Genomic DNA, 23,678 nt, shown 5'->3' with positions numbered 1-23,678 from the left:
CATTGGTTTACGCCGGCAGTCTCCCTGAACAGACCCATTTAAGACCTGCAGTCCCATTGATAAAAGGCAAGTTTTCCATTTACAACTAGTCCCTTCCTGAACAACCCAATTGCAGGACAACCATATTCCATTCTTCATCGCAATCTTTCTCCTGAATGCTTATAGAGTTAAGGTCACCAGCGGAATATGCATGATGGTGTTTGAAAGGGTGTGCAGGAAGCTTGCAAATCCCTGACTCCCTTATGCCAATACATGTTAACCAGCAATATGGCATTAGGAGCACAGGTGTTCCCAGCCTCATTTCAACACATCCCATATGGCAAGTTTCTCCACTCAGAAGCCTTGAAACACTCGTGTATAGGCGCGTTACAAATACCATATCATATCATATCATATCCAGCCCTGAGTCGAGCAAAGCCCACTGGCTGGGCTACCTCTAATACTAGGACATGCTTTTTGCACAAATTGAATTTGGCCATCGAACAAGGGGCGTGTGGTCAACCAGGTTTCTTATAAAAAAAAATAATTAAACTTTCCATGTAGCCTATTGCTTCATTGCTCCATCATTCCACAAGTGTGTGTATTTTTTTTTTTTGTTAAAACAGTCTTTATATAATTAAGGTTGAAGGTTATATACACAATCACAATAATTCACTTTGTGCTCAGTTAATCTACAACGGCAAATATATACAGTTCTAAGTGGTACCACAATTATTATCAGATTTCATTAAAGTGCATCAACTTTACTCTGGTCAAATGTCACACAAATCAATTAATAAAGGTAACCCACAATAGACATATGAGGAAAAGCAGCTGGTTAGAACAATTGGCAGAATACTGGCACCTATCCCTAGACATCGTTCTGTGTGGAGATCCCCCCCCCCCCGGGCAACATGTAAAATAAATACTACAAGCCCATTCCATACATTGTTCAAATTTTTTTTATTTTTTTAAAAAAGTTTTTATAAAATTTTTAAACAAACAATAAAACCAAACAAACAGTGCATGTTCAACAGTGTCATTACACTTTTCTTTTTACATTCCCAAACCACTACCCCACCCCCCTTGCAAGTCTATCACCTTGAGTCATCAGATTCCACACCCTGTGGTTCGGTCTCCTCCTCAACAGGTTCAGTCGTGTCTTCTAATGACCCAAACAATCCGGTGATCAGTGATTTCCAGGCCATCAGGGACTTATTTTCCTCCTTCCCCCCCCCCTGTTGCTGCACACCTCTTGCCATGCTATGGTTTCGACTTCTGCCCATTTTTGCAAGTCTTTCCACCACACTTCTATCCTCAGCACATGGCATGACTTCCATCCCATGGCAATCCTTCTCTTAGCAAGCGCATAGGCCAGGTCCCTTAATTTGCTTACATGCCTGAGTTTCCGTGGTCTGGGGAACCCCCCCCCAGCAGGCAGGCCCATACCGTGTCCAGTACTATCTTGACCCCTCTTCCTTCTAGTTTCTCTTTTACACCCCTCCAGAACCTCTCTATGATCGGGCAAGACCAAAACATATGCACCATGCCTGCGTTCTCTTCGTCGCACTTAGGGCATGCTTGCCGACCTGCATTCTCAAACCTCGATATCCTCCCAGGCGTCATATAAGCCCTGTGTGTTATGTAAAGCTGTATCTGTTTCAATCTCGCGTTTCTAGACACCTTCTTATGATACCTTTGCACCCGTTCCCACATCCCATCCTCCGTTTCCCAGTCCAATCTCAGCTGTGTGACCTCCTTCCCCAGTTTAGACATCAACATCTCGTACAGTCTGGAGACCTCATGGCCCCCCTCAGCTATATCATATATAACTTCTATGGTGGCGTCCAGTTCTTCCTCCAACAGTTTCGGCCCACATCCTCTTAATCCTCTGTACCATTCTGTGGTATGTGATGTACTGGCCTTCATGCAACCCAGCCTCCTCCCGCAGCCCCTCAAAGGTAACACAAGAGCCCCCTGCCAAATATCCCCCATCGTTGCCACCCCAGCCGGCTCCCAGTGGGTCCGGAGTATCAGTCACAGCTGAGCATCTGCCGCTGTCAATACCACCAATGGCATCTGCGGCGAGCATGGGGTACGGGTTCCCCATCAATTGGCATGCCCTACGCCACACCTTCCACCCCAGCAGCATCATTTTAGGGCGCCCCACCATCTCCGCCCTGGGTGCCCACATAACTTCTTTCAGATAAAAGGGTGCACAATCCCGCCCAAACAGCCTGAATTCGGAGGTCTCCATCAGATAGCCATTTGGCAACATATTGCAACTAGCTCGCCACATAGTACAGCTCGTAGTTGGGCAGCTTTATACCCCCTTTGTCATGGAAGTTCTGGAGCTTCCATAACGCCACTCTGTTTCGCGTGCCATGCCACAGAGTCCCTACACATGCTATTCAGTTTGGCAAAAAACCCTTTAGGAATCAGATACGGAATATTCCCGAAGTAATGTAGGAGCCTTGGCAGGACCACCATCTTTAGCATCGCTCCCCGCCCCATCATCGCCAAAGGCAGCTTCGCCCAAAACCGCATGCATTTCTCAATTTTTTGGATTGTCACCTCTGTATTACACCTATGCTCTTCCCCCACGGTGTGATATATATCTATCCCCAGGTACCGAAAAGTACTAACCGCCCACGGTACCTGTAAGACTGGTAACCTCTCTGTTGGAACCCCTGTACACCCCACAGCGGGAACAGACTAGACTTCTGGGGGTTCACCGCTATGGCTGACAGCACAGCGTATCTCCCAAGCACTTCCAAAATGTACTGGAGGTTCTCCTCTGGATACCGCATATACAGCAACATGTCGTCCGCATATAGGGAGACCAAATGCTGCTCCCCGTTCACCTCGATACCTATGGTGTCATATTGCTGCCTCAAATAGATCGCGAGAGGCTCCAGGGCCAAAATGTAGAGCATAGGGGACCACGGGCATCCTTGTCTAGTACCCCTACTAAGCTGCCACCTCTCTGATATCACAGATCCTGTCTTCACTCTGGCCAGCGGTTCACTATACAAAATCTCCGCCCACCTTACATAGCCAGGCCCTAACCCATAGTGTTTCAGGGCCGCCAGCAGCCACGGCCACTTGACGGAGTCGAAGGCCTTGATAGCATCCATGGACACAATCGCCATTTCCTCCTCACTTCCGCTGCCAAACTCGATGACCCTCTGAAGTCGCCTATGATTGTTGGTGATGTTTCTATGGGGGACATAGCCCGTTTGATCCGGATGTATTAACTTAGCAATGACCTTTTTCAGTCTGTTCGGCAAGACCGCAGTTAATATCTTGCCGTCCTGGTTCAACATTTACACAGGTCTGAAGGAACCACAGCTGCGCCCTGGTTTATTTGGTTTAGGGAGAGGTACTATAACAGCCTCTCTGTGACTCCGGCAGGCGGCCCGTCTCAAACGCCTCATTTATCATCTCTAGCAGCGGGGGGAGGACCTCTTCTATATATACCTTGTAAAATTCACTTGGGAGCCCGTCTGTCTCCGGTGTCTTACTAGTAGGCAACTGCCTCACCACCTCCCCCAGTTCTTCCAGGGTGATCGGGGAGTCCAATTCCTCTCCTTCCTCCTCACTTATCTTGGGCAGCCCCATATCCTCAAGCGTTTCTTCTATCATTGCCCGGCTACTATCCCCGTCTTCCCCGTATAACTCTTTATAATAGTCCACAAACGCTTGATTAACCCCCTCCTGGGTGTCCTCTACGCTACCATCTTCCCTCTATAGTTCTGATTGTGGCTCTGGGGGTCTCGCTCTTATACAACCACGCCAAAAGTCTCCCCGGTTTGTCACCTCCCGCATGCTGTCTCTCAATGTACCTTTTATAGTTAAGGTTGCACAACCTCTCCCAGTGATCCACACACTTTTGCTGCTGCTTAAGTATCCAATCTAGTTTCTCCGCTGTATTGTCGCCGGCTTTTAAGGCCTCTTCCAATTTTGCTTCCGTCTCCCTCAGTTCTGTTGAAACCCCACCCTGTAGGCCCTTGGATTTCGCCATGGCCGCCCCCCTCATTACAACTTTAAAAGCCTCCCATAGTGTCCCCGCCGAGTCCACACTCCCAGTATTGGTTTCAAAATAATTTACTATCTCCTCCCGTAAATCTTCTCTAAAGAAGGGGTCTCAACGCCTCCGCTCCTAGGTGCCATGTTGGGATCCTCGCCCTCGGGGGGGCAATATTGCCAAGCAAGAATCGGGGGCGAGTTGTCCGAGAGGACCCTGGCCCTGTACTCTATATGCGCTATCTCCGCTATCATTTCTGGTGATGCGAAGACATAGTCCAGCCTTGTTGATAACTGCTGTGGGGCAGAATAATGCGAATATTGCCTTTCCCCAGGGTGCCACACTCTCCATGCATCTTCCAACCCAAAGTCATCAAGCAGTGTCTGTAGCGCCCTGGCTGCAGGGGCCGGTCTATCCAATTTCCCATCCGATCTATCCACCCTCGGGTTCAATACACAGTTGAAGTCCCCTCCCCAGATCACCACGCTTCCCACACACACACACTCAGGTTCGCACTCAGTGTCCTAATGTACGCCGCTGTGTTCTGGTTCGGGGCGTACGTGTTAACAATACTTATCTCCCTATTCTCTACCAATCCCCTCAGCATAACCATCCTCCCGTCTGTCTCAGCCACCACTTGCAACCGCTGAAACGGGACATGTGGCGCCACCCATATAAGTACTCCTCTTGCGTAGGCCGAGTACAAAGAGCCCACCAACACCCCCTTCCACTTTCCCGCAATCATGTCCATCCTCTCACGTGTAAGGTGGGTTTCCTGTAGCAATGCAATATCTATTTTCTGACTGCGCAGATACAGCATAACCTTGTTCCTTTTTAAATAGCTATTAAGCCCCCGCACATTCCATGTAAGTATTTTAAGGTCCCCCATGGCCTGGTATGATCCCATTCCCTCCCCCCCAGGTGCAGTGTAACCTTGAGTTCCATTCCAATCTATATAGGCTCGCATCCCCTTCTAAAACCCTGTTAACCAAAAACACACTGAACTCCCCACTCCCTCTCCCCCCCCTTCCCCAACACTCTCCCCCCGCACCCCCCCAACTGTTGCCCAGCTCCATCCCTGGATCTCAGGCTCCCCCGCATCTAGCTCTTAACGGCTTTCGCCTGTACTCGAAGCTCTGCAGGGTGAGGCCGCCCTACTGGCCAACCTACTATAACTACAACTACAATTCGGGGAGTAGGGTGCTACCGCCCTGCCGCTCCAATAGCACATCAAAGAACTACACCTTGCTATACAGTTTAAATATATGGAACCGTCACTATATTCAAGTCCATCAAGTCTCTCACAATCCGCAGTATGTTACCGAATGTCGGCTTCCTACAGCCAGGCCCCTCGTTCTCCGCCTTCGCCTAGGATGTTCGCTCGCCGCCATAGCAAATGCATACCGTGTCTGAGTCACTTTTCACGTCCATTTTGTGTCTCCTCCGTGTCTTGATCCGGGCAGCCCTGCAGATCCAACCACGTTGTCTCATCTTCCGGAGTGTCAAAAGAGTGCATTTTGCCCTTATACACGACCTTCACTTTCGCAGGGTACAGCAGCATATATTTTATCCCAGCCGCCCGCAGCCTCCTTTTGATGGGTACATAGCTGTACCGCTGCCTCTGGACCAGCAAAGTGTAATCCGGGTATACTGTGATAGTGCTCGAGGCCCTCTCGATCGTTCTGCCTTTCCGAAAATACTCCAATATTTTTTCCCGGTCTTTATAGTTCAGTATCTTGGCAATTATCGCTCGTGGAGGGGCCCCCGGTCTCGGCTTCCGCATGAGGGCTCTGTGTGCACGCTCGACCACAAATCCTTGCAAGGGTGTACCGGCCCCGATTCCTTGTAGGAGTAAGTTTTCGATATCATCAGTCGGGTCCTGGCCCCCCTCGCCTTCCGGCAGACCCACCACACGAATGTTGTTTCTCCTCGCTCTCCCTTCTACTTCTTCTGCTCGAGACTCCAGGTTGGCCACCTGTTGCTTGAGGACATGGATCTCTTTTGTATTGTTGGCACCGGTGTCCGTATTAGATTTCACCGTGCCCTCCAGGCTGCTTGTGCGTTCCGCCAGTCCCCTGACATCCTGTCTCAGCAGGGAGACTTCGATGCCCACTGCTTCAATTTTAGCTTCCAGGGAAGTGCGTAGGTCCATCATCGCAACCCCCCAAGATTTCTTCAGCTCCGTAATGGCTTCCAAAATCTGACGATTATCAGCAGCTGTCGCGCCCGCCGCCTGTGCCATCGGGCCTTTGGTTGAGGTGGCCGCAGGAGACAGTTGTGCTTTTGCAAAAATGTCCATCGTGGGTTGTTTGGTCTTATTCTTGCCCACAGCACCTCGCGCTGCCATTTTCTGGTTACCGTTGGGTCTCCCTGTCACGATTCAGCGACCAAGTGTCTCCTCAGCCGCAAATTCCGCTCTTTGCCGACTATCGCGGTGGTCTCCAGGCAGTCGCAACCTCCACCTCCTCTCGCCGCTGCTAGTTCAATGCTGAGCAAGCGATTCTCGTGCTGGTCGTGGTGCGGGCTGCATTTTCACACCTCTGCTGTCCTGGGCCCCTGCCATCCGTGCCAGCGCCCAAGCTTTCACGACTCAAGACCCACGCCCCCCGTGGGTTTTGTACTCCGCCTTCACCTCGCCATTGTCATTCTTCCCCGTGGCCGCCGCCTCTATTCGTCCTCTTCGGGTACCCTGGTTTAGTTTCTTTTGTTGTCAGCCATCTTGTGTGACAATGGACCTAGCCGCCGCCGTCGTTCATCGAGCAATTCCTCCAGACTCCCGCTTACGATTTTTCTCGATCTTCATACCATGAGCGAAGCATCCATTCCCATGCGTGTGTGATCGATTCTGGAACCAGTGGCGCACTTTTAAAGGTAGTTTGTACGGATCATCTGTCGGATCCTCCGGAGCTCCACGGGAAGCATATCCTACTCCATGGCTGCTCAAGCCACGCCCCCTCATTCCACAAGTGTTTCCTCTTGAATTTCAGGACAGCACTTGTAACGGTCTGTTAGGAGTAAAGAGCAGCAGGCCGCTGTTCCAAGGAACGGACTGGCTTAAGTAAAGCTCCCATCATCCACAACCAGTCCTCTCGGCTTCATTTGTGCAGGGTCTAGTGCTTCCAAAATTCATTTTCCTATTGTTTGACCGACTTTCAGACCCAATAGAGACCACTAAATTGTCATGAACCCTTAGTCGGGAAGATCTATTGGCTCCTCAAACTTCTGTCACCTCAAATCCCAAATTTTTCATGGCAGACTTTTCTTTTATCAGATTACTTTAAATTTTTGAGCCAAAGTTGAGAATTATCCTATCTGTTCTCTATCAATAAATTCCACACAGTCGATATTCTTATTGGATAAAGCCCTTAGACATGGGATTTCGGAGAAAATCGAGATATTCGTTAAACTTTAAGCATGGCTCGAATTCTACACCTGGACAACCGGCAACTAACAGCATATAGGTTGTCACCATTTTATGGGGGCGAGCAGGATTAACAATTTTTGCTCTAATTCAATAAACCCTATTCAGGAGAGCCTTTCAATTTTGAAATCCATGCACCCCTCAAGATGCTAAACACTCCCTTCTGTGTACCTGTTAAAGGTGTGCTTGAGTTTATAGACCTCATCGCTCTTTCTCTGCACATGGGATACCATCTGGGACTCTTTGTTCGTGACATCCCAGGTCTGTGTAGGGCTGGTCCATAAGTCCCACATCAATCGAACAAGTGGTGTTCGCGGGGCCTGTACAGTTTATCCCAAAAACTTGAATAAGAAATCCCTGACCCAATCCCAATTGAACCAGCTATCAGCCCCCCATATTTTCCAGTATGAACCTGCCCGGGGGAAATGAGAAGGGGGGCTTAATGCTGCTTTAATTGAACTGTATGGTGGATCCCCCAAGTTTTGCAGCAGTTCAGTAACCAAGTCCTCCTATGTCAAACCCGCAGCCATTATGACATGGGGAGGTGAAAGAACATTTCCAGGGTCAGGCGCTCCTACATTTATTTCTGTCAACATGGCAGATTTACTGCTCAACACGTATGTAGAGCGCCTTTCATTGTAAAAATAATCCAAGTTCCTAAATGGATAGATGAAAAATAAAAGGAAGGGATACTTACGATGCACGTAGTAAAGAAACGAGAATCGGAGGATGGCTGCCCTCCAACCTAACTTGCCAACTGCAGTGCACTTGATATGTACTTGCCTCATGCTGAAATGGGATTTTAAAGCCTTCACCTGAAGGCAGGTGTGTGACGCCAATCTGAGGCTCCCAAGCTCAAAGATGCAGTTAATCAATGCCCAAAAACTGCAGGAGAAAGCAATTGTCCCCGCTAGCAGTAAGTGCAAAAGAAACACAGATGACACTGGTAAAAGACAAAAAGTGCATCAGCAGCCCGACTACAGTGCACTTGATATCGCACTTGCCTATATGTTTTATATTTAGTGTTGTGTGATAAAAGGACCTGCTTGATTCATTTTTCTAGTGTTTTGGGCCTATTTTGTACTTGCTTCTCCAACTATAATCATTGTGTATTTCACTGTGTGGACTCATTGTGGACCCCTCACCCCACTCACCTCACCTAAAACTTGGCTTTGACCACTCTTTCCACTTTATTGGGTTTGGCTAAACTCCCAGAGTCCCCCTCTTCACTTTAATCAGGGTGGCCTCCTGAAATCTGCCCACCAGGCCAGATTTTAGAAATCCATCGTAAAACACGGTGAGTATGCGTCCCGGGCCATGTAAGCAGCAGGAGTGACCAGGTGTGGAGCAGTGCTTGGTGGCAAACCCCTGTGTCTGAGGAGGCTGGTGCCCCCATTCGGCCAAGTCGGGGAACCCATGAGTGTGGCGGCTTCAAAGACCACCCTTGAGTGGTGGGCCCCCTGTGTAGGTGGGCATGGGGTGCTGGGAAGAATGCAGTGTTCCCCGTACACGTTGGTAGCACAAAAGGAAAAAGAGGGAAACGGTCCCAGGCTGGTTGTGGTGGAGCAGCACATGCAATGGACAAATCCTGTGCCACAACTGACCCATGATGTCTATGCATGCTGGCAGGTCCCCGCCTGGGTAGACAATGGCCTGTGCGTTGAAATGGACTGTTGCAGCATTGCAACAGTCAAAGCGAATAGAACCTGGAAAAATAAGCCATGCACATGCTCCTGGTCCGGCTTGCATTAGGGCTGGAAAGGGAGAGCCAGGAGATGAGAAACTAGCCTTGGTGTCAATGAGCCCATGCGCAGGTTTGCTACTGGTGGCAGAGTGGAAGAGCAACATACACTAGGTGCCATGACCCTCAAGTAAGACCTGAACAATTATGGGGAATAATGCCCTCAACACCAACCCGAACATCAGTCGTCCTGCCTTCTGAGTGGTGGGTGTGGAAGTGGGGTGGATGTAACCCAGTTAGGGTTCCATAAAGGTTATTGTTCACATGGCCACATGCTTGGGTTAAGATTGTGTTATTAGATTATTAATGTTGTGATGTCCGGATGAAGGACAAACTGAAATTGGCCTCGGCTAGATGGATAGTTGTGTTTGCACAGTTTGTGGGCCCTCTACAGGCCTTGAAACCACTGCAGCCATGCACTATGTGCTCTGAGCCATTAAAGGGATGGTCTAGTAAAAATGTTTATTTAAAAATAGATAGGCAACATAAAAAAAAAAATACTAGCATTCTCCGTTTTAAAACTTCCTATGTAAAATTTTGAGCTAAGCTCAAAATTCGCAAAAGCAAGCACATGGGCGCATCCATTTTGTGAAATGGAGGCCCTCCTGTGCTGACTTTTGCTTTTGCGGCACTAATGAAGGAAAAGCCAGCCAGCTGTAGTAAACAAAAGCTACCGCTGGGTGGCTTTCCCTTCATTAGTGCTGTAGGCGGAGGACGGGGACCGGAGACCAGAGCAGGAAAGCTGCAGCTGAATCTCGGTAAGTGCTATTTTTTTTTTTTTTTTTAAATAAGCACTAGCTGCGTTTTTTTTCTAAGTTTTCCGGGCTGGAGGAGCCCGGAAAACTTAGAAATAAAACCGCAGCTTTAAAAACGTATTTATGTTTGCAGTCGCTTTTGAAGCGACCGCAAACATAAATACAATGTAATTGTGTTGGAAAACGCTGTGGTTTTTCTTTCCAAGTTTCTCAGTCTCCTCCGGCTCGGAGGAGCCTGAGAAACTCGGAAAGAAAAACTGCAGCGTTTTCAAACACAACGCGTTGTTTCTGCCTGAATCTGCTTTCCCGTTTGGGGCTCTCGGGCTCCCGGGGAGCCCGAGAGCCCCAAACGGGAAAGCAGATTCAGGCAGAAACAACGCGGCATTGCGGAAAACAACCGCGTTGTTTCTGCCTGAATCTGCTTTCCCATAGCAGACACAACGCAGCATTTAGCATTTCCCATTTGGGTCTCTCGGGCTCCCCATGGGGAGCCCGAGAACCCCAAATGGGAAATCAGCTGCAGGTAGAAACACTACACGGCATGTAAACATAACCGTGTTGTGTTTCTGCCTGCTGTGGCTTTCACTTTGGGTCTCCGGTGCTCCCCTGGGAGCACAGGAGACCCAAAGTGATAGCCACAGCAGGCAGAAACACAGGCGGTTGTGTTTGAAAACGCTGCGGTTTTTCTTTCCGAGTTTCTCGGGCTCCTCCGAGCCGGAGGAGACTGAGAAACTTGGAAAGAAAAACCGCAGCGTTTTCCAACACAATAACGTTGTATTTGTTTGCGGTCGCTTCAAAAGCGACCGCAAACATAAATACAACGTTTTTAAAGCTGCGGTTTTATTTCTAAGTTTTCTGGGCTCCTCCAGCCCGGAAAACTTAGAAAAAAAAACGCAGCTAGTGCTTATTTTTTTAAAAAAAAATAAATGGCACTTTCCGAGATTCAGCTGCAGCTTTCCTGCTCTGGTCTCCGGTCCCCGTCCTCCGCCTACAGCACTAATGAAGGGAAAGCCACCCAGCGGTAGCTTTTGTTTACTACAGCTGGGTGGCTTTTCCTTCATTAGTGCCGCAAAAGCAAAAGCCAGCACAGGAGGGCCTCCATTTCACAAAATGGATGCGCCCATGTGCTTGCTTTTGCGAATTTTGAGCTTGAATAGCTCAAAATCTTACATAGGAAGTTTTAAAACGGAGAATGCTAGTATTTTTTTTTTTATGTTGCCTATCTATTTTTTAAATACATTTTTTTTACTAGACCATCCATTTAAGTAAAGGCTGGTGATGGCATGGGGAACTGACTCAGGGCTTTCCCTTAACTTGCATAGCCAAGGAGGGGTAGCTTAAAGTCCTGAAAGGAGAAACGTGCAAAGAATGTTGCTTGGTGCTGGGCTTAGGATCCATCCAGTGCTCTCCCAGTGCATAGAGGGTGTGGGGAGAGTTGGGGAAGGGTGCTAGTGCTTACCTTAAATAGTAGGCTATTGGGTTCATGACTAAAGGGTTAAGCTTAGGGCGACCCGTTTTTTTAAAATTTTTTAATGTGGACAGGCCATAGAAATAGAAGTAGGACTAAAGTAAATACAAATAAAACGTAAGTCCTACTTCTATGTCGCTGTCGTGTTGCAGGGGGCAGGGAGGGTGTGTGCTCACGGGCACACTACTCTCGTTGGAGGAGAGTGCCAGGGAGGGGAAGAGGGGGAAATGGGGATGTGAAAAGCATTTTAAGCCCCCATTCACGCAGGAAGACTTGTGCCGGGACCCGATTTCGGAATTTTGAAATCTGGTCCCGGCAAAAAAGCAGGACCGTACCCACCCACCTTTGGAAACCCCGTAAAATCAAAAAAACTCGCCGGATCCCGGGACGGAGGGTGATTTCCCTGGACTGTCCGGGGAAAACCGGGACGTCTGGTCACCCTACTTAAGCTGTTGATATATTGTCACGATCCAGGCTGCCAGTTTGTAGCCTCAATGGAGAGGCTCTGTTGTGGGCAACATCATTCAAGTGTTGTGATTATTCCAGCTAGGGGACTCAGTGTTGTAGCCCACCTCCTGTTATCTATCTATGCTGAAGCAGGTTGCCTAATGTTCTATACTTTCAGCTGGATTTTGAGGGGGGGGAATGAAATGGCCCCCGTGTGGCGTGTGCACATGGTCAGTCTCCGTGCCACAGTAAAAATCCCTGGACAACTTGTAATAAAGTGTGATCCCTCCCTGGCGGTGTGCACCAAGCTGTCGGGCTAGAGTATTCCTACCTGGGCTACATTGGACTAGGGTCTCAAAGCCTAACGTCTCTGCCAGATGAGCGATCATAGCATGGGCTTTGGAAGCTGAAGTCATGAACCTGGACTACCCGCCTGTCTCTCTGGCCTTACCCTGTCCTCCAACCACAGCTTGCTTCTTCTTGCCGACCCATCGCTCGTTTGTTACTAAGGTGCCTTTCTCAACTTGCCGCTTGTTCACTGTAATATCAGTATCATTTTGTCAAACCTCCAGGACACATTGCCACATGCTTGTTCTGACTCCTAGCCTTCTCGCACACATAGGTTTGGCATGCCTATGTCCCTCCTTCCCCTCCACTACTTAATCATCAGATCTACCCTCTATCACCTTATCTTGTTTCTCAGTCGCCTTCTCTTCAGATGTTCGTTTCACGCCATCCTTTTCTCCCCTCTCTAGTCCTCCTTAAATCTGAACTATGCCAGTTTCTCCTTGGTTCCTCTCGGAACCTCGCTCCTACTTCCTCAAATGCCAGCCTTCTCCTGCCTTTCAGCCTCCCCGCCCGATCTCCTTTCGCCATGCACCTCCAAATGCTTGCAGTCTTCAAGCCCCTTCACTGGCACTTGAGACTGTGGATTCAGGGATTCCTCCTGTCGGGAGATTGGAAGACTACGGAAGAGGAATTTTTCTTGAAATGAATAGATGGGGCCATGGCCCAGATCTGCCATGTGGACTTGGTCTACATGAAGTCCTGCCACCATCATGGCTTCTACATCTGCTATATGCATGTGTGGGAATTGGTATCCCTGGTTCCACGTCTACCACTGCTGCCTGGGCCCCGTTCTGCACAGAATTCCCGTCATGCAGGCAGAAAAACTTTTTCCGGAATTCCAATGGAACAAACCTTGCTTAAGGGTACTCGTAGTCAACGTTTTCTGTGAATTACGGGACATATTTTTTTGTTCATTCCTTCCCAGTGGCGGCTGGTGACTTTGAAAGGTGGTGGGGCAGAACTGTTGCGGGACAAATATGTAAGCGAGCGAGCCCGACCCACGTAAAGCAGAGTGCGTGGTGGTTTGCCCCCCAGGAAATTTTGGGAGTTATGGCTTCCAAAATGTACAATTTACTGCCTAACCAACTAAAAGAATTAGGGTTCCGGTATTAATAATGATACTTTATTATCCATTGGCGACAAAGATAAGGCTAATAGCTGCTGATTATAACGAGACGGCCATCCAGCAGCAGGGAGCTTAAACACTAACTGCCCACTGAAAAGCTCTAAACTCTCCTTTGCCAGCAAGGGGATGATCTGAAGGAACCAGTGTTAGAAGGCAATGAAGTGGTAATACCTCTGTGTCTCCCGTGGATAGAGAAAACGCAGCTAGTAATGCAGGCACTGCAAAGGGCACATTTAAAGCCGGAGAAATAAAAATAACGTTCAAATAAATTGAGAAATATATATATTGCAGTGTTTCAAGATCACAGACTGGCAACATGGGGGCAGTTGATGGGGGACCCTCCTGAGGCTCAGGCACCTTTTATTTGAAAAGGTTGAAAGGCCCCAACACCGTCCCTGGGTGCACCAAGACTAAAGTTATGGGGATGGGAGGTGTGAGGGAGCTGACCCATCAAATGTTGGCAGAGAGACTAGATTCAGAGATTGTGGGAGAGTGGCAAACTTACTTGTGTGGGGTCTTCTAACTTCTTTACACTTTGAATGAGGCTATTCTGGTGCAGCTTCAATGTTACAAGCAATTAAGTCTCTCCTTGTCTGAAACTGCACAAGAACTGCTGTGAGAATGAGCTGTCTTGTCCTCCAACCCTACCCATAAATCGCTCCCCTGACATGCAGGTGCTAACACTTCACGATTTCAATTGCCCAAAAATGTATGCATAGGAATGCATTTTCTAACCATGAAATGCTCTACATTAGTAGTTGCTGGGCTTTTGTTAATTGTGCAGCCACAGGCCCCGCATATTGTCTTTGTCCTTCCCTGCCACCGCTCTGCATGTCACTCGGGTCAAGTATGGAAAGGAGGGCAAAGCTCCTGCTGTCAGTGTGTCGCAAGCACCCCCCTTATATGGAGGCAGGAATGCGTTCGTATAAACCTTTACTGCTCTACAGTAAAATGATAACGTTTCTCCAGAATGGGCACGCCGATGGCAAGCCATGCCTCTAACAGTCCCTAAGTGTGCAGATTTGCTTGCAATGCCAGGCTGCCTGCCTGCACACACCAGCGCAACTACTGTAGGTAGCTCTGTCAGGGAGAGGGTATTGATTGGGAGCACTGCAAGTGTGGCCCATCAGGGGCTTCACTGATGGAAATGGTGCAGGGGTGCCCATGACCGACAGCACAGATAGGCAATGCTGCTGTCTGAGGCAGAGCATGAAAGGGGCACCACAGCCTTTGTGAATGATAAAAGAGGGTCATTGCTCTGTGAGTCTGTGTGTGTGTTGGGGACAGAGTGGCAGGGTGCGGGATAGCTTTATTCCTCACTTTGCCTTCCATTCCCAAGTGGAGACGCCAGTAGTCCTGTAGTTGCCCCAGGATGGGGCCCTATAATACTATCATGGAGGCTCGCAGTCATTCTTTGAAAAGGAGTTTCTTTTTTGGTGTGGCTACTCAGGCAACAGCAGTGCTGTGACATAAGACACACAATAGACAGTTATATCAGTCCTTCCCGTCTATCCACGTGCACTTGTCTGAGACACTCTGCTCCCATCTCTGGGACAGCACGGGGGAAATTAGCTAGGGCAACCATTGCATCTGGGTGTGGCGGCAGTGCAAACATCCTGCACAACTGCCCTGATTGCAGCCTTTCAAGTCCCGACTCCTGCCTTGTCTGCCCAGTGCCCTTCTTACCTGGTGGGCCGCCCGCTACCACCAAGGCGGGGGCCGCCTGGGCCTACTTTGTTCAGCCCCCCGGTCCGTGCCGTGGATGCCCAACTTGGGGCGAGCGTTGGTGGTAGCGGGCCCCGCTACCACCAAGGCTCGCCTTAAGTAAGTTGACGGCAGCAGGCAGTCACTCAGCTCAGCAGCACTGAACGACGTGTAGGCCTAGCCTAAGCCTACACGTCGTTCAGTGTTGAGTGACTGGGCCTGCCTGCTGTGCCCTGTAGTGGATAGTGGTCCACATAGTTTGGGCCCGGCGGGGGGGACTCACTCCCGACTCCGAGTCTCCGAGTCTCCGAGTCCCCGGCCCGGGCCGAAACTAACAGAGAAGTTCTCTGTTAGTTTGGGCCCAGGCCGGGGACTCGGAGTGAAAAAACAAGTTACAACAAACGAACGCTGCGCAGTGCGCACAAATTACTTACAGCGGGTCCGCGGCGTCGCTACTGGGCTGGTGTGGCCTGGTGCTGCAGCAGCACTCCTCTCCGGTGTGCTGATGTTCGGCCGGCGTCGGGGGAATCCGGATTCGAAAAGAAAGGGTCGGGTGTGAAGGCGGCGCAGGCGCACGCACACACCCTGCGCCGCCAGTAGATACAGTATGTCATTGGCTGTTTGCCAGCCAATGACATACTGTATCCATGGCAGGGGAGGGAGGGATTAATAATATAAGTGCGCTGTTTGCGCACTAGCGGGCCACCCCTTGAAGCGCCCCGCCAGGCCTCTAATTAAAGGGGCTACGTAGAGTGCGTGGAGCTACGAGCTCCACGCACTCAACTATAAAAAAAAAAAATACTAAATTGGGACGCGCCCCGCTGCCGGGTCGGGCGGCTATACACACACTGCACACTGATTGTTTCCTTGCCACAGCGCCCCCGCGCTGTTGGCAAAGGAAATGCAGCAGAATCTAGGCTAAAAGAGATTCAATCAGAGAAGTTCTCTGATTGAATCTCTTTTAGCTTCTCTCTCTTTTTCTGGGGGGGCGGCGCCCGGCCGCCCTATTATAGCAGCCGCCACTGTTCCTTCCCCTTAAAGGGAACGGCTGCATTTCCGGAGTCTTAGCTTCGTGATTACTGGCAGCACTTATGTGATCCCCTTGAGGGTTTACTTCCTCTGACGGTCCTATGTAGCGAACCCGTGCCTCCTGTGGGTGGTATGGTGCGGGTACCCAGGGGATTACCCCTGTTTTGGTCCCTGGGCCCAACATAAAGTAGCTTGCGGTGGAACCCAGCCACCTTGACGACCCTGCCATCGCCTGCAGAGGAGTGGGGCAGTTTATCGCGGCATACAGAGGAAACCTGTTCTGCTACTGCTTGCACTGCCGACTTTCAATTTGGTGCTGCCAGATTTTGAAGAAAAACCCTTCAACACTCTGTTGCTAATTAGGATTTATTTTTGCATGTGTGACAAACCTAACACAATATTGTAACTTTTTTTTTTTTAAGGGAACAACTACTAACATGTCATTGATAAATTCGTCATCTAGTCAGATTACTTGGACCAGGAATAAGAGTCTGGCTGGCCCTATACAAACAAGCCAAATCACATGTTTGAAGTACACCATTGCAAACATGAGAACGAACCGCACACATGTGTGCAAACGTTGTGGTGAAAAATGAGTTATCAGACAGTCTCAAAATAAAATGTGCTTACTCAGAAAAGATCATTCCACAAAAAAGGCATCATTTGGGCATCAATGACAATCGGCCGTCTCTCTGCAATGAGAGGAGTGCAAGGATCCAGTTTCCTTGTCTTTCCTGCCCTCCGATTCATGTACCCCCTCAGCCACAAGCATGGACAGGGCGGGCCTTGAAATATGGCCCTTATTCTTTTCTATCTGGAGGAGACGCCTTTTGATTATGGCAGCTTGTTCTTCCTGGGTCATCCCACCCTTAGCTCTGCAATGGAGCTACCATCTATAAAGGGCGTGTGGGTTCTGTATCCCTTGCCTAGAGTGTGCAATTGTAAATCGACCACAACAATGAGCTCACAGCCGCATGAATCGGGCAGAGGACCAGAGACTACAATTTAACAGCTAGGAACCTATTTTGTGACATTACTCTTTCTTCTTATAAATAACTGGTCCTTCTAAACCTGTTGTTACTTTTACTGGAACTCCTAGTTAATCATGTGAAATGCAGTGAAAACTGGGTTCAACAGCAACATTCCAAAACCGATTTTATCTACATAACGGATGAGCCTGATTTCGTTTTACATTGCAAAAAGGGCTTCTGACCTTGTGTTACTTATGGGATGGGATGGGACGGGAGGACAGGCCGGGTAGGTGTGTTGGATTGCGTCTACATTTATAAATGCCACTCCATCAAGGGCACGTTGAGGGGTTGCGGGGGGGGGGGGGATGATGGGGGGGGCCGGAGGTTTGGGGGGGCAGGGTGCATACGGAATATGCTTTTTTCTTTCCCCTCAACTTGGAGCTCTGGTTCAATTTTGTCATTTATTTTGTGTGCACGAGGTCATTTTACTCTGAAATAGTGTGATGGTTGGGACTTGAGGAATCTTACCATTAGTGTCTAAAAGACACATTTATAAACGCCTACAATTATAACCAACCTTACTCTTTAATACATTCCCCATTAGTCTATTTCAATACTGAAGCGTGCCGTGTTTGGGGGGCCGGGGTGTTCCTGTGGCTTCCATGATGCTGCAGAAGGCCTGCCTGGCATAGGTGTTGGAATGCTTTGAGGAGATTTGCAGCATATGAAGTAGAACTATTATTTAGTAAGACGGCGAACTTGCGTGATCAGCATCTTCGTCATGGGCAGTCCTGGGTGCAGAGGTTGATTAAAATGTGTGCCAATTTCAAAGTTATTTGTACAAAAGTGCTTAATCAATGGGAAATCCTCATTCATGTTGCAAACAAGAATCTTTATTGCTTGTCGCTATGGCGGAATGAGACCGTCAAAGATTACACTATCCACATTTTTTATTAATGCAGCAAAGTGTTGGTGATTTGCTCCTTAGTTTAGGGGCGAAGGTGTATTTTTAATTTTTCATCATTTTAATTCAAAATGTTAACTTTCAGACCAAAAAACAGAAAATTGTTAGAATAAGGTGAACAATAGCAGTCTTGCTTTGGAGCATTTGGACGGATCACGCTCTATAAACAAACGCGAATAAGATGGCATGTTAGCGAATTGATATATATTTTAATTACTGTACGAAGAATAATTATTTTTCTAGTGTTCTGATCGATTCTAAATGCTGTGAATGTTTCCTTTTCTCACCTTGAACGCTGTCTTCTCATCTGTCTTTTTTTCTAGTTTAACACGTTCCAAGCAGTGATTGCCTATGACGATGCGGACGCTTACGCCATCTTCCTTTACCCCGAAGATGGGATACAGTTCTTTGGGACACGTCCAAAAGAATCTTACAATGTCCAAATTGAGCTACCGGCCCGTGTGGGGTTCAGTCGAGGCGAAGTTGGCATTCAGAAGAATGAAGGACCATTTTACAGTATTACCAGCAGTGAGCAAAGCGTTAAAGACCTCTACCAGTGAGTATTGTATTGACGTGGGAGCTTTTTTCACGAGATGACAGCTAGTTTGAGCCATTCTTTAGCTTCTGGAACAGTTTACCAGTGAAGGTTTGCTCTGATGCAAGCGTTTTTTCAGTATATCTTTCATGCCTGAATGTCTTTGGATTCTGGTTTTTCTTTTTGCTCCCCTGTGCTGAGGAAATTAGACACACCTATGATAATCACATTGTCTTTCAGTGTGTGGGGCTGTAGTTGTATTGTGGTTCTCAAAGATTGCAGCAATGTCACCGGTGCTTACCAGCGGATGAGCTTAGCAGTATCTCTGAAATGGCAGGCAGGGGAAATTGGATTTTGTGGTTACGTCTCAAATGACTGATTGCCAATATTGCTACCAGTGGCTATATGAATCTTAATCCCTTTTTAGCAAAGGAATGCCTCCATCCACATTACATCATCCCACCAAACATCCCTAAGTGTAAGGCAGAATTGCATGCAGTACCATCTGGGACCACCACATACAATTCGGACTACAGGTGTAGGCACAAACCAACCTTTGGTATAAGTCTGTAATACGCAGTTTGTGGTAGTGAGCTGAGCAGCCAGGCTTATCTCAAGAGGGAATGTGAGCAGTACAAGAGGTTACACAGAGGTCTTACAATCACAGTGGTTCAAGTAGACACTTAAACTGAAGGTTTCTTGGTAAAACACAATATATTACACAATCATTTAGAAAACATTCACTAGAAGGAGGCAACTTAATATTATACACAAACACACTTCAATAAGTTTCTGAACAAATTAGGCTCCCCTGAAATAGCAGCAAAATAGCATTTCAGTTGCTTTCAAAGGGAGTAAAAAGGCACCAGTTAGCAGAATAGATCAGAAATACTTTCCTAGGCAGTGCAAATAGTTTTAGTTCACTAGAGGCCTCGATTCAGTTCAATAGGCCTACGCCAAGGTCAATGGACTAGTATCTTGGATAGGAAAGAGCAGTTCTTGAAGTAAACGGTAAAGTCTTTGCCAAAGTTCTCAGAAGTATCTTGTACAAAAAAGAATCATATGTTTGGTCACAACCTGATTAGGCTTGTAAGTTGGGAAAGTTCCATGAACTTTCACCGCGAGAGAGGCGTTCTCTCAGTCGGGTTGGTACAGTACCTTAATATGAAGCAAAAGATATAGCTGAAGACGTTGTTTCCTGGCAGTTCCTGCAGATCTCACTGTTCCTGAGCCTCAGTCATGGGGACAAGAGAGAGGACGTCGGGCAACTCCTGCACTGCACGTGATCGTCAGAAAATGCTGACAAAATGGAGTCACTTCCGTTCCAGTAGCTGTAATTCAAGCACACAAGCTGGTGTCCTTCCCCCTGGTTAATCCTAACCAGCTCTGAGAATGGTATCCAGGTGGCTTACGAGTTGATTGGTCCCACCAACTCAAAGGAAGAAGTCGCCCTTGAAGGGACTTCTCTGTCGAGATGAACTTGGCAATTCGAACATGCAGCAGGGCTTTACCGGGCAAACCAACGGTCCAGGAGTTGCAGCAGCCGTCCTCTTCCAGCTCGACTTCGTCTTTCGTTCCAGTGGTCGACTCTGCTTTCCAGTCCAGGAAACTCGCCTTTTAAACAGTTTTCTCCCAATCTTCCAGCCTAGCTGCCACTCACCCAGCTGGGTGGCTGTTCTTGCCGGACAGTGAGCCAGCCAATCGCGCCAGAGTGCATTTGGGTCTCCTAGGAAACTAAGCACAGGGAGTTTCGGGCACCTCCCTCACTTCCAGCCCACCCTAGACACTCGGGCGCCAGTGGCGGTGTTCAGTCCTGAAGCCTGCTAAAGGCATAGAAACAAAGGGACCAAACCTGGTTTGGCGCGCAGAGACAAACACTAGAAGGACCTTCCCAAAAAGAAATGGTGAAAAAAGACCGGGACCTGTTTAAACAAAGGGGCTTAAGGCGCCATCTTGAAAAAACACAGCCCCTGCAATTATTAGCTACCGGTGTACGCGGTCGGGAAAAATCATGGTAGTTTGTTGTAAAACCACTGCCACCAGCCATTTCGATAGAAAAGGGTAGCATTTGACTCTTACATTAGTTTATAGACACAGGGGATACTAGGTAGCACCTCCAGCACTCTATAGGAAGATGGTGTGTGCTGTGTCTAGGAATTTAAAAACGCTAGTGAAGTCAATTTAACCTTCCAATCTCTGGGAAACAGTAGTTTAACCCAGAGGAGGTATTTAAACCTTTGGGAAGTCTAAAAAGACATCCCGTGTCACTGCACTAAGGATGCTGTGTGACACCAATGAAAAGATGATGCCTATGGAGTTATCTAAAACTCCATAATCAAAGAACACAAGAGTAAAAAACATCAAAATACATGAGAGTGGGAAAAAAGGCTCACTCTTTCTAGGTAAAAAAATCAAGTCCTCAAAATCCAGCAACGTTGCTGGGGGTCTCTAAGGTGAAGGGAATTAGCACATTTTTGAGAATTCTCCCTAACACCCCCATCCACATTACATCATCCCACCAAACATCCCTAAGGCACTCTTGGAAAGATCCATTAACTACAAACTGACTCGCATTTTTTTAGTGGTTAAAAAATAGTTTCTATAGTACTTACTCCAAATGGTGCATACACACTGGGGAGTATTGATCAGGAGGAACATCCACAGTCCCGGCAGGACACTGTGCTGCATCACCATGGTAGAATGCATGCAAGTTCATTTCTTAGTCTGGCCATTGGCAGGACTTACTAGTTATTGTAAAAATAAACTGCAACCCTGTTCAATCCGGAGGTATGCTGTAATCTTCAAAAACGGGAAACCCGTTTATGCAATCTACAAATGCCCATTTAAGCATTTCCATTAAGATTCACCCATGCAACAAACTTCCCAAATAACATGGGGTACTGTACGTTGATTTGTCATGGGGTATATAGGTATGGCATTGCACTTAAAATATGCAAAATATGATGGTTTAAAATGAACATCGGAAGTGGAAGTCACTGAGTCCAATGACCTAAAACATAGTACAGCCAGCATTCTACGATGACGAAGGATATCATTAAAATGTATATGCTCTATAGAATATAGATAAGGTAATGGGTCTCCTTCCTTTTTGAAGAAGTTAATAAGTGCCTTGAAGTTGAGATGCATGCTACATTGCTGGGGTAGGCTGCCCATTTCTGCAGACGCTGGCTGTTATTATACTCTTTGCAGCACTTTCTCTTGTGTGCATGGACTCTAGAAGACTGCAGAGTTCTCCTGCGAGAGTCACTTCCTTTCTGCAAGTGTACACTTATGGCAACTCGCCCATCATCCTAGAATATCTAAGATGTGGTATCACCGCTTTAAGATTATAAAGAGATTAACTGCCAAAATATTCTAGGGATTCGATTTATAGCTTTTGACGTGTGTGTGTGTGTGTGTGTATATATGTGTGTATGTGTGTATATATATATATATATATATATATATATATATATATATATATATATATATATATATATATATATATATATATATATATTTGTCCATTCCAAATAGTCCTCTGAACTGTTAATTTACATTCAGATTAGAAACCGTGCCTTTTGCAAAAAATGATCTTCCAGAAATCCTGAAATAAACCAGGCTTGGTCATCCTCAAAAGTGAAGTATACAGGTTATTCACCCATGGCTTGGAATTATCTTCATGCATGTGATGTTGGTGTCGGACTTCACAAAATAATCTGTTTCTGCTTTTGAGAACTGCATGGTCTCCTCAACTGAATATGTGTATTGATGCTTGGAATTAAATTGTAAACACATGTACATGTTCTGCAAATACATTTTTGGAATTTCATTTGTCTTAACGTTCCTTTTGTAGGGTAGCTCTAGCTATTTTTTCTGATTAGCTCTGGCTTATAGAGGTTACTCTTTACAAGCAGTGTACTGTGGGACCTGCCATCCCATAGGCGTCCCTTACTTAACACATGAAATCCTCTCCGACATAAGATTATGTGGCATTACTGGAGGTTTGCATTAGTTTAGTTTCCCATTCATTGCAATGTTGACTCTTATTTTGCATAATCTCACCTGGGCAAGTTTGCAGTGGAAAAGGTCCACTTGGAGCTGGGTTTGGTCAATGCTTTGATTTATTGTGTGTGGTATTTCCAGTTGTTAAGTATGTCTCCATTCCCAGACCCCAGAAACTACTGTTGGCAATCAACTCAAATCAGCTTTGTCTAATGTCTTTGTTTTTAGAAAAAGCAACGTAAGAATTCCTGGTGTGTGGGTCTTTCATATTGGCAGCGTCTCCCAAATGGACAATGTTGTTCCCGCAGGAGCAGATGGGAATCCTTCAGATGTAAAGCCAGCTGTTGCCCCCGAGGGTGCCCAGAGCAATGAAGGGGAGGATCTGTATCCTGACCTCAGTAACGAGAATGTGAACTATCCTGAATCCCTATATGATGGGGCGGAAGAAGATCTCGAATACCCATTACCTAGGCCTACAGACTTTCCTCCAAGGGCATATGCCCCATCTCAAGATTTGCCACCCTCTAATGCTGACGTTCCGATACATTTAGACCACAACACACCTAACCATGAAGACCAGTTTCTTTCTCGGCCTGATTCAGAGAAGGACTCATTTTTACCTTTCCTTCTATCCACATCTCCTCGTGAGGACATACAACAAGAAGCTGAAAGGGGTAGCCCCATATCAGATGATGGACTGCAATACCGCATTCCGGTTGAACGCATCCCAGAGAACAGAGGAGATACATTTGCCCCACCACCTGATAATCTGCCATCGCCCAATGAACCTGTTGCATCCTACCCAGATGGAGGTGCTGTGACAGCAGACATGGAGATATTTCCAGTTTACCCTGAGAGGGGGGTTGTTCTACCACCATCTCAACATGGAAGATCGGGAGATGAACAGGAGGTAGATGTCCGTGTTGAAAGCGATGGTAAGTAATGTCTTTGAACACTAGGTTGATGACTTTTGATTGCTTGTGTGTCTCACTTTGGCCAGTCATTACCATGGTATGCTGGTTAGGAAAAGATACTCTAACCTTGGATATGCCTGTTTTGCCAATATGAAGTCAAATGGGAAAGCAGATTCAGGCAGAAACAACATGGTTGTTTTCCGCAATGCTGCGTTGTTTCTGCCTGAATCTGCTTTCCCATTTG

At 47.5% G+C, this 23,678-nt stretch overlaps 1 protein-coding gene across 1 annotated transcript in view; it reads left to right on the top strand.

Moving 5' to 3' along the window:
• The window catches only part of NID2 (nidogen 2), a 370,310-nt gene that overhangs the window by 108,380 nt on the left and 238,252 nt on the right, over positions 1-23,678 (top strand). Inside the window, exons 3-4 of the mRNA XM_069637470.1 lie at positions 18,304-18,536; positions 22,749-23,455. Of these exons, the coding sequence (XP_069493571.1) occupies positions 18,304-18,536; positions 22,749-23,455 (940 nt within the window). The remainder of the gene's footprint in view (positions 1-18,303; positions 18,537-22,748; positions 23,456-23,678) is intronic.

The sequence above is a fragment of the Ambystoma mexicanum genome, chromosome 14, assembly GCF_040938575.1.
Source record: "Ambystoma mexicanum isolate Mex_15411 chromosome 14, UKY_AmexF1_1, whole genome shotgun sequence".
Classification (NCBI taxonomy): domain Eukaryota; kingdom Metazoa; phylum Chordata; class Amphibia; order Caudata; family Ambystomatidae; genus Ambystoma; species Ambystoma mexicanum.
Note: the sequence above shows the minus strand (reverse complement) of the source record. Positions and strands in the feature narration are given on the sequence as shown.